Consider the following 13,650-nt stretch of genomic DNA (forward strand, 5'->3'; position numbering starts at 1 on the left):
CTGCGCTGAGGGAGCCACTGCTGATATGAGGGCTGGGATCGCCCCGGCGCAGCCTCCTCTCCTCCTAGGCAGGGACTTGGAAGCTGAGAGGTGGTGAAGCAGGGAACAGTGTCTGATTGCCAGTGTTAGAGGAAAACAGGAGGACAAGGCCAGGGGCCGTGGGTATTCTGCTGCGTGCCCGAGTGCAAAGGTTTAGTAGAAGAAGTTAAAGTATTTTTAAAAGGCTCTGTTTCTTTTGTTGTATTTTCAATCACAGAGAAATGGCATTTTTTTTTTTTTTACTACTCATAACACTTTATTTTTTACTTTGTACAAAATACAAAAATGCAAATCCAAAGAGTACAGACCAGTAGTGACAGGCACACTGCACAACAGCAAACCTTGTCTAGCAAGACATTCGTATTTTAGACTTTATTTTAGTGAATACATGCATTATAGAAAACAACAACGACAACAACAAAAACACTCAAAGAGGCTAGAGATTTCACTATTTCTACCCCCGAAATAATACTTACTATCAAGACTTTGGATGGGACCAAAACAAAAGAATTAAAAAGGCCAATAATATTTTTTTCATAAAAAAGTAAAAGCTACCATAAAATGTGTTGTTGCGTTTTTTTTTTTAATTTTTTTAAAAATTTTTTCCCCGTCACACTGATTCAATTTCTTCTGAAATGCCACACATGTAAACAAAACAAAACAAAACTCCTGAACTGGACAGTAAATACTCAAGAGGGTTAGCTCAGTAGTTTAAAGGATTTTTTAGACATTTTGAAGCCTTTCTATTCATTTGTCAGTACAGTGTTCCAGCCATCCTGCCCCTTTTTCCCTTTGATATATGTCCCAGAACAGAAATGCTTGCATCATTGAGTCTCTGTTCCCAAGAACTAGTTTTGAAAAAGAAAGTAATGTACAAAAATATTTAACAGAACTATGAAAGATGTAGGAAAGGAGTCTTGTTTTCATTGCAAAGGAGCCTTTGCTTTGCGTGGTTTCTCTTGTACACTCTTCAGGGTTTGTATATCTGCCCCATGAATAAGACAGCACCTACAGAATTAGAAGGAAACAAGGTGTAACTCTATAAAAAACATTTCTTAAAATAAGATAATAAAGCGTATTTGAGGGATAGTCTCTAGGCTGCGAGTAACCTATTGTTCTCAAGCAGTACGATCCTATAGAACTTTCTGCAGTGATGGAAACACTCTATATTTTCATTGTCCAATATGGTAGCCACTAGTCACATGTGGCCATTGAGCCCTTGAAACATGGCTAGTCTGACTAAGAAACTGAATTTTAAGTTTTAATTATTAAAAGTTAAGGTTAAATAACCACGTGTGGCTTGAGGCTCCCATACTGGACTTTGGTGCAGAAGCACACAAATTACGACATTAAAGATACGGTGAGACAAAAGGTTAAGGAACAAGCTTGTGTTAGTCAGCTCTCCACAAAGACAATCTGACTTATTCTTCATAATTGTACTAAGCGGTAAGAACTACTGTTATCCACATTTTAAAGATGAAGCTGAAGGACAGAGCCAACTCTGAACCCATGACTTAGGGAGCCAAGATCTATCGAATTAACAATTCTCGGGCGGTAACAATAGAGGGGGCTTACAGAGGTTGAGGACAGGTAATTTCTTATAAAATTTAACTACTGCATTTACAAAAATGTGGACAAAAAGATCAACAGCTGTCAAAAATCCCCGAAAGGGCTGCAGAGCTCTATGTTAAAAACAAACAAACCAACAAACCTAAAATCAGTGTTTAAAAGATTCCATCACACTCTGTAAACACAGCCATGGTTTTCCTATCTCTTCAAGGTGGGCGGTTCTATTATTCAAAGTGTTGGCAATCGTTGACACAAGGGAGATGAATTAAGAGAAGCAAGGTTGGATTTAACTATGATTCCATATACCTTTCTGAATTCTAACAGCTAGCGAACAATGGAAGAGAAGAGCCGCTTACCTGTAGGATTATGTCGGATGAAAAATAGAAAAGGTCTGTCTACTATAAACCAGGGAGGTGATGACCTTGCAATTAGAATCGCAGCTACGGGAAGAAAAAGAAAATGTATTGTACACCCAGCGTGAGGCCAGCAAGGATCTTCGATGCTGGAGTTAGAGGACACAATGCCCGTCCCATGGGCTGGCCAGGTTAGAACAGGCCCAATGGCCACCATTTACTGAACCCCTCTCATGGGCCAGGCCCTTTCCATTCCGTGTCTCATTCAGTCTACACAGCTACCATCTTCTTTAATAAATGTACTCACTCCGTAGGGTTTTTATGAGGATTCAACGACATAGAACATATTATAAACTCTGAGAAAAGTGTTTGTCACTTAACAAACACCTAATGCACATTCACTCTTATTATTACCTATTTTTTATTCATACCATCTGCCTTGCTGATGAAGGCCCCTTGGTCCTTGTAGCCTAGCCAAATCCTTCCTGTATATCAAGGCCCAGCTTAGTTTTCAACCATTTTGTCTGTGCCTTTTCCTCTGGTGGGTCCCCTCTGCATGGTAACGGAGACCTCTCACCTGGGACCCACCACCCCATGCTGCTGTTCAACCTAGCTGGTGCAGACGCTGGAGTCAGAAAGCAAACTTCCTTAGCCCACAGTCCTAGACATGCTCCCTCGGCCATGCTTACTCACGGTGGCTTCAATTTCATAAGCCTGTGACACGGCCCTGCAGGAGGGTGGGTGCTGGGGATAAAACTGCACCGCTCTTGCCACAAGGGCCCAGTTCTCTTCCTCAAACCCTGGGAAGCACTAATGACTTAGGTTTGATGTCACAAAGGAACCATCTGCAGCTATGTTGAGGTAAAGCACTCAACCCAGGGTTACTGAAAAGCAATCAAGAGTTAGCAGGTCTTGTGGACTGAACTGTACCACCTCAAAATCCCTATGTGGAAGCCCTAACCCCCAAGGTATTTAAGTTTGAATGAGGTCACGACGGCGGGGCCCTGACCCAATAGGACTGGTGTCCTTATAAGAAGAGAGGGAGACACGAGGGATGTGTGTGCCCAGCGCAAAGGCCACGTGAGGACACAGGGAGAAAGCAGCGCTCGGCAAGCCACGGAGAAAGGCCTCAGGAGAAACCAGCCCTTGATCTTGGCCACCCAGCCTCCAGAACTACGAGGCATAAACTTCTCCTGCACAAGCGCCCCTGACCCCATCTGTGGGCCCGCTCTAATAGCAGCCCTGGTGACGGAGCCAGCAGGGCTGGCCTCCTGGGCGTGTGGCCTGGCAGGCACACTCACGAGAGCCCCACGCTCGGCTCAGTGCTCTGCTGCTGCTGTCGTCAAAGTCTTAATTAAGTGCTCAGTGAGGGCGCCATCGCTACATTCTGCACAGCGCCCTGCAGATTACGGAGCCAGTCCCGACAGTAACGCTAATTGGCACAATTAGTCAATAACTGGCAAAATTCAGCTCTCACAATTACCCAGAAGAGACAAAAAGCATCTGAAAAATTTGAAGCACTCGTATTCTAGGCTTTTGTTTTTAATGCTATTTTAAAGGATTACAAATTAAATGTTTATTCTAGAAAGGCCATAAAGTGTCTATTGGGAGCATAAATGGTACCTTTTAATGACCAGAAATATGTGACCCAGGTACAAGCAGAGCTGGGACATTCCCTTTATGAGTTCAGAGTTTGGCCAGATCTATCCACTCAGCCTCAGATGGGTAATTAGGGGGTATGAAAACCAATCTAGGAGTGTTCTATTTTCTCCTTCGTTATTAAACCATGAGGAGAAAGCAGATGTGGATGTTCTACTTATCGAAGGAGGTGGCCCAGCAATCCCGCTGTAACGCAACAGTTGCTCGCTCCTTCTTCACTTTGTCCCGGACAGACCTGACCTGCCTAGTTCCTACTGGTAGTTGCTATTATTTAAGGTTTCAATATGAAGATTGGGATTTTCTGCCAAGAAGAAGCCAGAATATGCTTTAACCTTCTGAGGGCGGGGGTCACCAAACCCCAGCCCTCGGGCCAAGTCTGAGGGGGTCAGATCCTGCTTTTATAAATAAAGCTTTATTGGCACACAGCCACACCCACTGGCCCCCATCAGCTCTGCGGCTTTCCCGCCACAGGGGCGGAGCTGAGAAGCTGCAGTGGGGACAGCACCGCCCACAAAGCAGAAAATACACACTATCGAGCTCTTTACAGAGAAAGCTTACCGACTCTTGTCCTGGAATGTCTCGCACTGAGGGGCTTTCCTTAATGAAACAGACTCTGAGCCTTGAGGAGGCAGGTCCTCACTCTGTCTAAATTCACCCCCGTCACCTGGGGGGCAACCCACACACAGTGCTGAGGGGGGGGTGAGGGGAACCGGGTTCGCTACCTATTGGCTGAGTGGCTGGGCGGGCGACAGCACGCTCGTGCCCCTACACCGCAGCCCGTCCTGGCTCCTGACCCAGTTCTTACTTGTTGCTGCTGAGGCTTTGGTTCCATCTTCGCTGACTTCAATTTTTGCTTTCTGCAAGATGTGAGAAACATGCAGGTTTTCTGACCCTGTTTCCAGAAAATAAAACAAACACAGCATTTGTTTGATACGCAGGCCATCCATTTGGCTGGGGAAGTAACTTCAAATCCATGGCAAATTCCAGTTCTTAAAAGGTGTCAGGAGAAGTGACCTCTTCCAGTCTGGTGATTGAAGGCTGTAGGGTGACGGTCACCTGCCGTGAATTTCAGTCTCTGCTAAGCGAACTGCGGTATCACTTCTGAGGAGGGACTCACCGACCCTGAACGTGTCAGTAGCTCTATCAATTCAACTCTGATCACTCAGCATTGTATAAAAAAATAAAAAGAGCAGAGCTTTAAAAAGGAAGTCCAGTTTTCCAGAAGAAGCAAGGCAGTAATATGATTTGCAAAGGACAGCATATCAGATCCAGAAAGGCCATTTCAGATGGCCTTTACGGATAGGGGAAACTGAGGCCCAGAGGGTGAAGAAATCGGCCCTCAGGTCATATGGCTGGTTAGTGGCTTTTCACAACAAAAGCCAGTCATCTCAAGGCCGTATTAGTGAGAAGACTGTTGAACGTAAGAAGGATTTAGAACAAGACTCAGAACGGCAATTGTGCCTCTGGAACCTTCTAGTGAATTCACTTTCCTTCTCAGCAAAGCCTTATCACTCCAGCAATACCCACTGGCCACGGCATTGGAGGAGAATGCAAACAGAAGTTAATGATAGCCTTGAGGGACATAGGTCTGGAAGCAAAGGGGGAAAAGTGGACTTTCAACAGCACAGATGCTGGGCTCTAATATGACCAATGGGGAATGAGAGGAATGTCTGCAGGGTGCAAGTCACCGGAAGGTAAAGCATAAGATCTCAGGAGAATTTCAGGCACCTGGTCCTCCTTCCGAGCACCTGTGAACTCCCTGTGGCCACGGTGTAGGAGGTGGGCCACAGAAGAGAACCTCGGGGGGAACGTGCTCTCTAACGTCACTGGGCCGAGGAATCCTGCTAAAATGATTCTGATTCAGTAGGTCTGGGTGAGACCCAAGATTGTGCCCTTCAAACAAGCTCCCAGGTGATGCTCAGGCTGCTGGACTGGGGATGAGTTTGGTTATCCAAGAATGAAAGAGCGTCAGAATATCCCTACAGCTGCAAGTTCACCAGGCATGTCGTGTGTAGCCCAAGGACGGGAACACAGGTGTTTACCTGCAGGCCATCGAGGTCAGCAATGAACTTCAAGGGGAAAAACACAAAAGGAGTACAAATAATGTTTAAGCCATGACTTTTCTTTGGAAGGAGGTTGCTGTGCTCCAAATTAAAAGGACCAAGAACTGAGTTATATTCACTAGGAACATAACTCTAGGAAAAGGTACATATATTGGCAAAGGAAGCGATAGGATACCAGGTGCATCCTAGATGCTTTGGCAAAGAAAGGTTCCAATCAGAGCCCCCTGAATTTATACTATTTCGGATTAATGGGCATTAAATGCCAAAATACATATCTGGATATGGTACATGCCTATTGCTTGATGGAAGCAAGTGTCTGAGAGTTTAAAAATCTTGATTCTTCAAACACAGGGGAATAGTTTGCGTTTGAAAAAGAAAGACTACTTAGGAGCTAAATTCGTAAGTAATACAGACGATACACGAAGGTCTTCTTTAACTGTAGAGTCACTTGGGCCTCATATGAAATGTACACGTGAAACATAGGGATGAATGATTTCTGCTAATTTAGATGATTGAGGATGAACAGCATCATTTGGTGATAAATCAGATTAAATCTTGGAGAGTTTCAGGCCAGCATACTCCTAATTTTGATCTTTTCTTTCACTCTTTTTTTTTAATTTTAAAGACTGATTTATTTATTTGAGAGAGAGAAAGAGAGAGCAGGGGGAGGGGCAGAGGGGGGGGAGAGAGAGAGAGAGAGCGAGCGAGCGATAATCTTAAATAGAATCCCCACTAAGTGCAGTGCCTGACGTGGGGCTCGATCCCACGACCCTGAGATCATGACCTGAGTCGAAATCAAGAGCTGGACGCTTGATGGACTGAGCCACCCAAGCACCCCTGATCTTTTCTTTCTGAACAAATCAGAGACCCAGTTTGTAACACAGTCTTCAAGTTTAAGACAAAGTTTTAAATTGAACATACTTGTTATTTTTGCAAAATTTGCTTTTGATGGATCAAACATCTCAGTGATGCCAAGAGCTTTCAGAGGCTCCTTCAGGTCTGTTTGTGCTACGGCTGTGAACCTAGCAGGAAAGGAGAAGATAAGGGAAAATCATTATACCATAAACAATGTAAAATGATATAATCAGTGCCGGTGGGGAAGTGTTGATAAACTGATTCCTTTTTAAGTATGCTCTGAACACCAATCTACATTGTATCTGAAATTGTAGTTCCAAGATATAAGTAGAGAACAACTCATCTCTCAAACACTTAGCTGGCAAAATGAGCAGTACACCGTTGCAGCAAACAGGGGTGGCCTCACCCTCATGTGCTAGAGGCCCCCCCTTTCCAATTCTTAGGGAGATCTGCAGAAACACTTTCCCTCACGCTGATGGGGGGGTATCTGGAACAGTGACTGGAATATCTACAGTTCTTCCCCATTTCTAACCAACCAAACATCATGGTGGCTGCCATATTGGGGATGGTCAAAAGAGAGGAGACACATTCCTGCTCCTTCCTGTTGGGATTTTGAAAGCATTTTACTAGGAAAACGGGAACCAACATTAGGACTTGGTGACAATGCACTCATTCTATTTGGGTGTCACAAGAGTTTCAGATCCTTGAGACCTATCTGGCCTTAGAACCACACTTATGTAAACGTCAGCTATTAAACCTATCATCAGAGGGTGTTTTACCAGGCTTTCTCCCACTTGGTGGAAGAGCGATCAGGGTAGTGAGCAGATCTTCCTCACAGATGGGCTCTGATGATAATTTTACTGTTATAATTGTGCTTTACTTATAATGTCAACCTACCATCTTGTTCATTTATATCAAGCCCTGCCTACATGAAAGCTCACTTCACAATAAAAAAAAATCTTGGGAGGATACTAATACTTATTATGAATGGACTCGTCAGATTATACTTAACTTAGTGACTGGAGAATTAAGAGCTATTAGAACTGGAAGGTATCTTTCCCACCCTGAGATGCGGCTGGTTAAAAGCTCTGGGTACTGGCGACACGATCACAGACGGGACGTTTACTGCCTCTTTCACAGGTCTGGGTATAAAGCATTCTCTGACCTGTTAGAAATTTAGGATTCAGGCAGAATTTGGGATTATTTTCCCCTTGGTTTCAAGTCATAACAGTTCAAATTCCACCAACATTATACTTTTAGGGTGCAATAAAGAACTGCCATAGTATGATACTAATGTAAGAATTCTGCCTGGATGGTTTCAAAATATTTCCTTACCACCTAGCTTTTGGACCTTGGCCTTCAGGAACTTCCAGCTAAAACTTAAGAAGACTAAAATGAAACTCCTTATCAAAATACCAGAAACATGACTAACCTTTACAGTTATACATGTGTTTTTCAGTCTTTTGAAGAAAATTAAATATGTTAAAAGCCCTCAAAATGGTATAAGGAGCTTGAGGTCTTGTGGAGACTCAGAGGCCAGGCCTTCTTTCCTTCCCTCCCCATTATCATTCTCCTGCCACATGAGAGGCACAGGAACTGGGGGGTGGGGGGGAAGCTTCTACAAAAGCAGAGCCTTGTATTCCCACCATGCAATTTCTGGAAAGTAAATCAGCTTTAGGATTTAGGCTCTGCCTTTCCTAGCCTCAGGTCCGGTATTGCTACCAGGGACTGAGCACTCCCATTATTTTCTCTTCAGGGAGAGGCACCACTTACTTGGGCAAGATGACCTGTACTCTCTTGGGCACCATGGCGCTCATCCAGCTGTCTATGGTCTTGGTGCTGATGTGAGGGATGATGGCCGACAACGGGGTGGAGCTCTCGGTTGGCAAGGCAATCAGCATGCTGATGCTTTCCCCGTGGTAGGGCAGTTCAATGAAGTTGTACCATAAATCGTTGGGGGTGCTTGTAGACCCTAAAGAAATCAGAGGCAGGTTCAGTGTATCCCCGATGACTTCTAGAAGTGGCGTGAGTGTTTGCTGATCACATGGGTAGCTTCAGAGGGAAGAGGGCGATTCAGTTTAAAAACTTTTTTCCAAATATAGTTTCCTTAGGAGGATAAAGAGACACTTATTTCTTCTTTCTCTGGTAAAGAATTATCTTTCTTCAATTTTGACATGTCTTAACAGAATGCCTTTGGGCGTCACTAAAATAACATTAATTCTGTTGAGTTGAATTGAACTAGATCATGAGGCATTTAGAATACAGGGCTTTGCAAGAAGCTGACCCTTATCATGTGAATAAAGGAATGAGCTGGAACTGCCTGAGAACGGTTCTTTTGGCTGAGCCCATGTGAGCATGTGAAGAGAAAGGAGAAAGGGATGAACAGCTCCATTGTTTAGGTCCCCCGCCAACCACTTCAACACATTTAGAAGCTACCGTGCCCCATGAGGTAGTACAAGCAGTCCTATTTCACAGCTGGGGAGGCTACAATTAGAGAAATTAAGTAACTTGCCAAGGGACACGTGGGCTAAGAAGTGGAACGCCAGGACTTGGACTCAATATGCCTAATGCCAACGATGACCTTCCTTCTCCACTACCCCGACTCCCTACTCACTCTTCACCCATTCCAGTAACTGTCCTTATGGCTTTTAGATACCTTATGATATTTATACTTACTAATGAAAACCTGAAAACAATTTAGACCAGCACTTCTCAAAATGGTGGTCGTCTGGAGAACACTCAACCTGTATGTCGCCCAGTAGACAAAGAGATTCCATATCCCAGTAAGTTTAGGAAGCACTGGACTGATTCTTCTTGCAGCTTCCTAATATATACCAGTGCTGTAAAGGCTCTGAGATGTTCTGAAGGAGAGCTGTTTAGCTATCCCCAGGTTTCCTGAACTCATTTGCTCCTAGAACCCTTTTATTCCATGTAAAACATTCAAAACATTCAGCAGCTGAGCAGCACAACTGTGTGCTACTGGTGAGAGCCGGTGCTAGTGTGTTCATGAAGGCCCCAGCCGGAGGCCCAGCTCAGGGGTACGGGGCCCACGGAGGCCCCTGACTCCCCGGGAAAGAGTCTTCCATGGAGCGTGCCTTAGGATCCGCCAAACCTTTACATTAGGCATGTAATGAGAGACTTATTAAAACTAACTATGTGAATGGAAAGCCAGCATTTCTAGATTTCTGGCGGATCTCTGAAATGGTTTATTAAGCACTTCAGACTTTTTAAGAACGCAGTGACCTTGGTGAGGCACTTAACCTCTGTGTGCCTCTTACTATGGACAGTGGAGACATCAGGGACATTAAAAGTACGCCCCTCACAGGGTCGCTGTGATGATTAAATGAGAAATAATATGTAAGGCGCTTAACAGGGCCTGGCCTCCTCCACCTCCTTCCCCTGCTCTAGATGACCTAGAAGAATAATGCATTTAAGAAAAAGAGAAAAGAGAAAGCGAGTTTCTCTCATGGTTTTCACTGTCTTTTCTCTGGGGACGACCTCTGCCAGTCACCGCGTGTGAGACAGGGAACTTCAATAAGCCAGTTCTCCACGGGTGGGGGGTTGGGAGGGAGGGAAAAAGGGAGAGAGACTGCGAACTTTGTCTTTGTTACATAACGAACACTTTTAGCTATAAAATATGATAAAGAATAGCAATGCTATTAGAATATGTGACATGACAGGATGACATTTGAGTTTCTCCTTCAGGAAGCAAACTGTGGGCAATTTGGGGGGTGCTCAGTATATCCCGTTCCCATCTGCTGCATTTGCCTGAGGGGCCGCTCAGTAACCCTGAGCGGCCCAGCCTGGCTCCGGATGCCTAGGAACTGTCACTCAAGGTCGCTGCTGTCCCGGGGCTGCCTAAGAATCAAAGATGGGACTCTTTTTTTTTTTTTTAAAGATTTTATTTATTTATTTGAGACAGAGAGAATGAGAGAGAGCGAGCACATGAGAGGGGAGAGGGTCAGAGGGAGAAGCAGGCTCCTTGCTGAGCAGGGAGCCCGATGCGGGACTCGATCCAGGGACTCCAGGATCATGACCTGAGCCGAAGGCAGTCGCTTAACCAACTGAGCCACCCAGGCGCCCAAAGATGGGACTCTTTAACTTTCCTTTTACCTTGTGTAATAAAATGGCCTCGGCAGAAACTGGAAAATCAATGGGAGAGTCAGAAAAAACACCACTTCCTAATGAGCCCTTTAATCTTCAAAGAAAATAGGAGGCCCTGACTCTGGCAGAGCTGTTCTAGAAACTGTGCAGTTTGGGAAGCAGTTAATAAGTGATTGCTCCAGGGCATGAAATAAGGACCTGGAGGCATCTGTTAACCACTTCTAGAAACATTTGCTGTTGTGATAAGAAGAATCGGGGTCATGAATAATGAAAAATTACGAGCTGGGGTGTGTTTTCCAGTGGGGGAGACAGCTTCTACCTCCACCAGTGAATCCAGCCTCCACTGGATACATCATCTTTTTTTTTTTTTTTTTTTTTTTTAAGATTTTTATTTATTTGAGAGAGAGAGAGAGAGAGAGATCACAAGCAGGGGAGAGGGGCAGAGAGAGATGCAGACTCCCCGCTGAGCCGGGAGCCCGATGTGGGGCTCAATCCCAGGACCCTGGGGTCATGACCTGAGCTGAAGGCAGCCGCTTAACCGACTGAGCCACCCAGGCGCCCTCCACTGGATACACCATTAACTGATCAGTAATACGAATAACCGCTAAGTATTTTGTACGCACTCACATCCGCCCAGTGATTCGTTTCTCCCTGGCCCCACTTCTGCTTCTGATCACAGGAGCTGATGGCAAATGTTGGCTAGGATGCCTCTGTACACAGCCCCTCCTCTCCTAACCTGATCACTAAAGGGCTGCTCTCTCAGTGTCTTCTCACAGAGGACCAGGGCTGAGGTTAAACACACCAGATCTGGAGTTCTAGAATCTGGGTTCAAATCCTGCCTCTTCTGACACACTAGCTCTGGGTCTTGGGCAAGTGGCTTAACTCCAAGTCTTAGTTTCTTCGTCTATAAAGTGGGATCACGGTGCCTGGCTTACAGGGTTGCTGTGAAAATTCAACGAGACTGTACCTGTAGTACACTGCTCAGCACAGAGGCTTGCACACAGTAAAAACTTTCATCTACTGATGGGAGAAGCTTTGCAAAATGCGTTTCTTCTTGAGTGCTCGGTCACTGCTCAAACAGATGAAACGCAGCCTCAATCCCCCAAGAAAACCACGGCTGCTGCAGTGGGCACAGCTCCAGGGCAGAATGAATCAAGCAAGGATGGGGATCTGGAGCCTCGTGTCAGAGCAGGGAGCCTGTCTTTGTCCCAGATACCTTTCCATTAAAAGGTCCCGCCCAGGTTCTCCACGCTTTAACATCTGGGAAGTAGACGGAGTGTTCTTTAATGAGGATTAATGCTGGAGTATAGAAAAATGTGAATGAAGCAGGATTCATTCATGCTGGAAACGAGGAAATAGATTAGAAGGGAAGAGAAATCTTTTCTCTTGGATGAATGGGGATCAACAAAACCTTTAATGAGAAGTAACAGGCAAAGAACCAAGTATCAAAAACATGGAGAAGATTTAGAACTTTCTGTAAGTGGTACTTTGAGGATGACCCAGATTTTCTTTTTTTTTTTTTTTAAAGATTTTATTTATTTATTTGACAGAGAGAGACGGAACACAAGCCGGGGGAGTGAGAGAGGCAGGCTTCCCACTGAGCAGGGAGCCCAATGTGGGACTCGATCCCAGGACCCTGGGATCATGACCTAAGCCGAAGGCAGACGCTTAACGACTGAGCCACCCAGGCGCCCTGATCCAGATTTTCTGGAAAGCCCCCTAAAGACTCTGATCCCTTCTTTAAATTCTACAAGGGAGGAAGAAACTAGGCTCATTGAAATGTTAAGAACTCTTTTTGGCCCCTAAAATCAAAGAGAGTATTTTAAATATTGAACATCAGGAAAACTTTATAGATGAAAATCCCTCCAATTACCTTCTACTACAAGTAGCTTTATGGATTTCCTGGGCTCTTGGGGAATTGTTTCAGCTATACTTCAGAAGAAATTGAAATACAGATTTGAAAACAAAAACCAGATCCAGTGCATGTAGTGGTGGTCCATATTCTAGCTGAAATGCAAAGGGGGTCTGGGGAGAGCTGATGGGGAAGGTGTGGTTTAAGCAACTGGGTGAGGATAGGTGCCATTTGTTGAGCTAAGGAACATGGCAGGAGAACCAGATGGGTGAGGACAATAATATATTTCATCTATGGAACTAAAACTTAATAGACAACCAAGTAGAGAGGTATTTGGATAGGTAGGTATGAGTTGGAAGCTCAGAGGAGAGTGGAAGCTTGAAATATATTGTATATTCATATATATATTTATATATACACACATATATACATATATTTGGAATTTTTTGTGGTCTTCTTTCAAAATAAAGTCTTTTATGCCTAAACTCATAACCATAAAATCAAAAAAATTATAACAACTTTGGACTCAGCAATTCCTATCCAATGAAAGTACCTTTATAAATTCTGAGTTTCTAAAGATTTATGCATAAGAATGCTCGCTGAAGTGTTTATTACAGGAAAAATGTAATAATATATATATTATTATATATAATAATATCCATAGAATATTATAATACATTTATGCCATGGAATGTTATACAGCTGATAAAAGGATGAAATAAATCCACATGAGTTAACAAAGTTTTCCACGATATACTATCTAATGTATAAAGCAGATTACAGAATAGAAATTACAGGGCAATCCTATGTATGCAAAAAAGTTTCACAGGCATATTTTCTATATCCATAGAAAAGGTCTCAAATTATATACCTACTGCTAAATAGGGGTTCTTATGCTGGGAAATGGAGTTATAGGAGAACATTTACTTTCTGCCTCATTACAATGTTTTATTTGTAGATTTTGCAATGGGCATGAAATACATTTCTGGGCACCTGGGTGGCTCAGTTGGTTGGGCGTCTGCCTTTGGCTCAGGTTGTGATCCCAGGGTCCTGGGATCGAGCCCCGCATCAGGCTCCCTGCTCCTTGGGGAGCCTGCTTCTCCCTCTGCCTCTGCCTCTCTCTCTCTCTGTCTCTCATGAATAAAAAAATCTTAAA

At 44.2% G+C, this 13,650-nt stretch overlaps 1 protein-coding gene across 1 annotated transcript in view; it reads right to left on the bottom strand.

Moving 5' to 3' along the window:
• Positions 1 to 266: 266 nt before the first annotated feature.
• The window catches only part of SERPINE2 (serpin family E member 2), a 60,691-nt gene continuing 47,307 nt past the window's right edge, over positions 267 to 13,650 (bottom strand). Inside the window, exons 5-9 of the mRNA XM_036098716.2 lie at positions 8,312 to 8,510; positions 6,605 to 6,705; positions 4,426 to 4,512; positions 1,965 to 2,048; positions 267 to 1,047 (exon numbers count right to left, since the gene is read on the bottom strand). Of these exons, the coding sequence (XP_035954609.1) occupies positions 1,010 to 1,047; positions 1,965 to 2,048; positions 4,426 to 4,512; positions 6,605 to 6,705; positions 8,312 to 8,510 (509 nt within the window). The 3' untranslated portion in view covers positions 267 to 1,009. The remainder of the gene's footprint in view (positions 1,048 to 1,964; positions 2,049 to 4,425; positions 4,513 to 6,604; positions 6,706 to 8,311; positions 8,511 to 13,650) is intronic.

This window comes from Halichoerus grypus, chromosome 4, assembly GCF_964656455.1.
Source record: "Halichoerus grypus chromosome 4, mHalGry1.hap1.1, whole genome shotgun sequence".
NCBI classification, from domain to species: Eukaryota; Metazoa; Chordata; class Mammalia; order Carnivora; family Phocidae; genus Halichoerus; species Halichoerus grypus.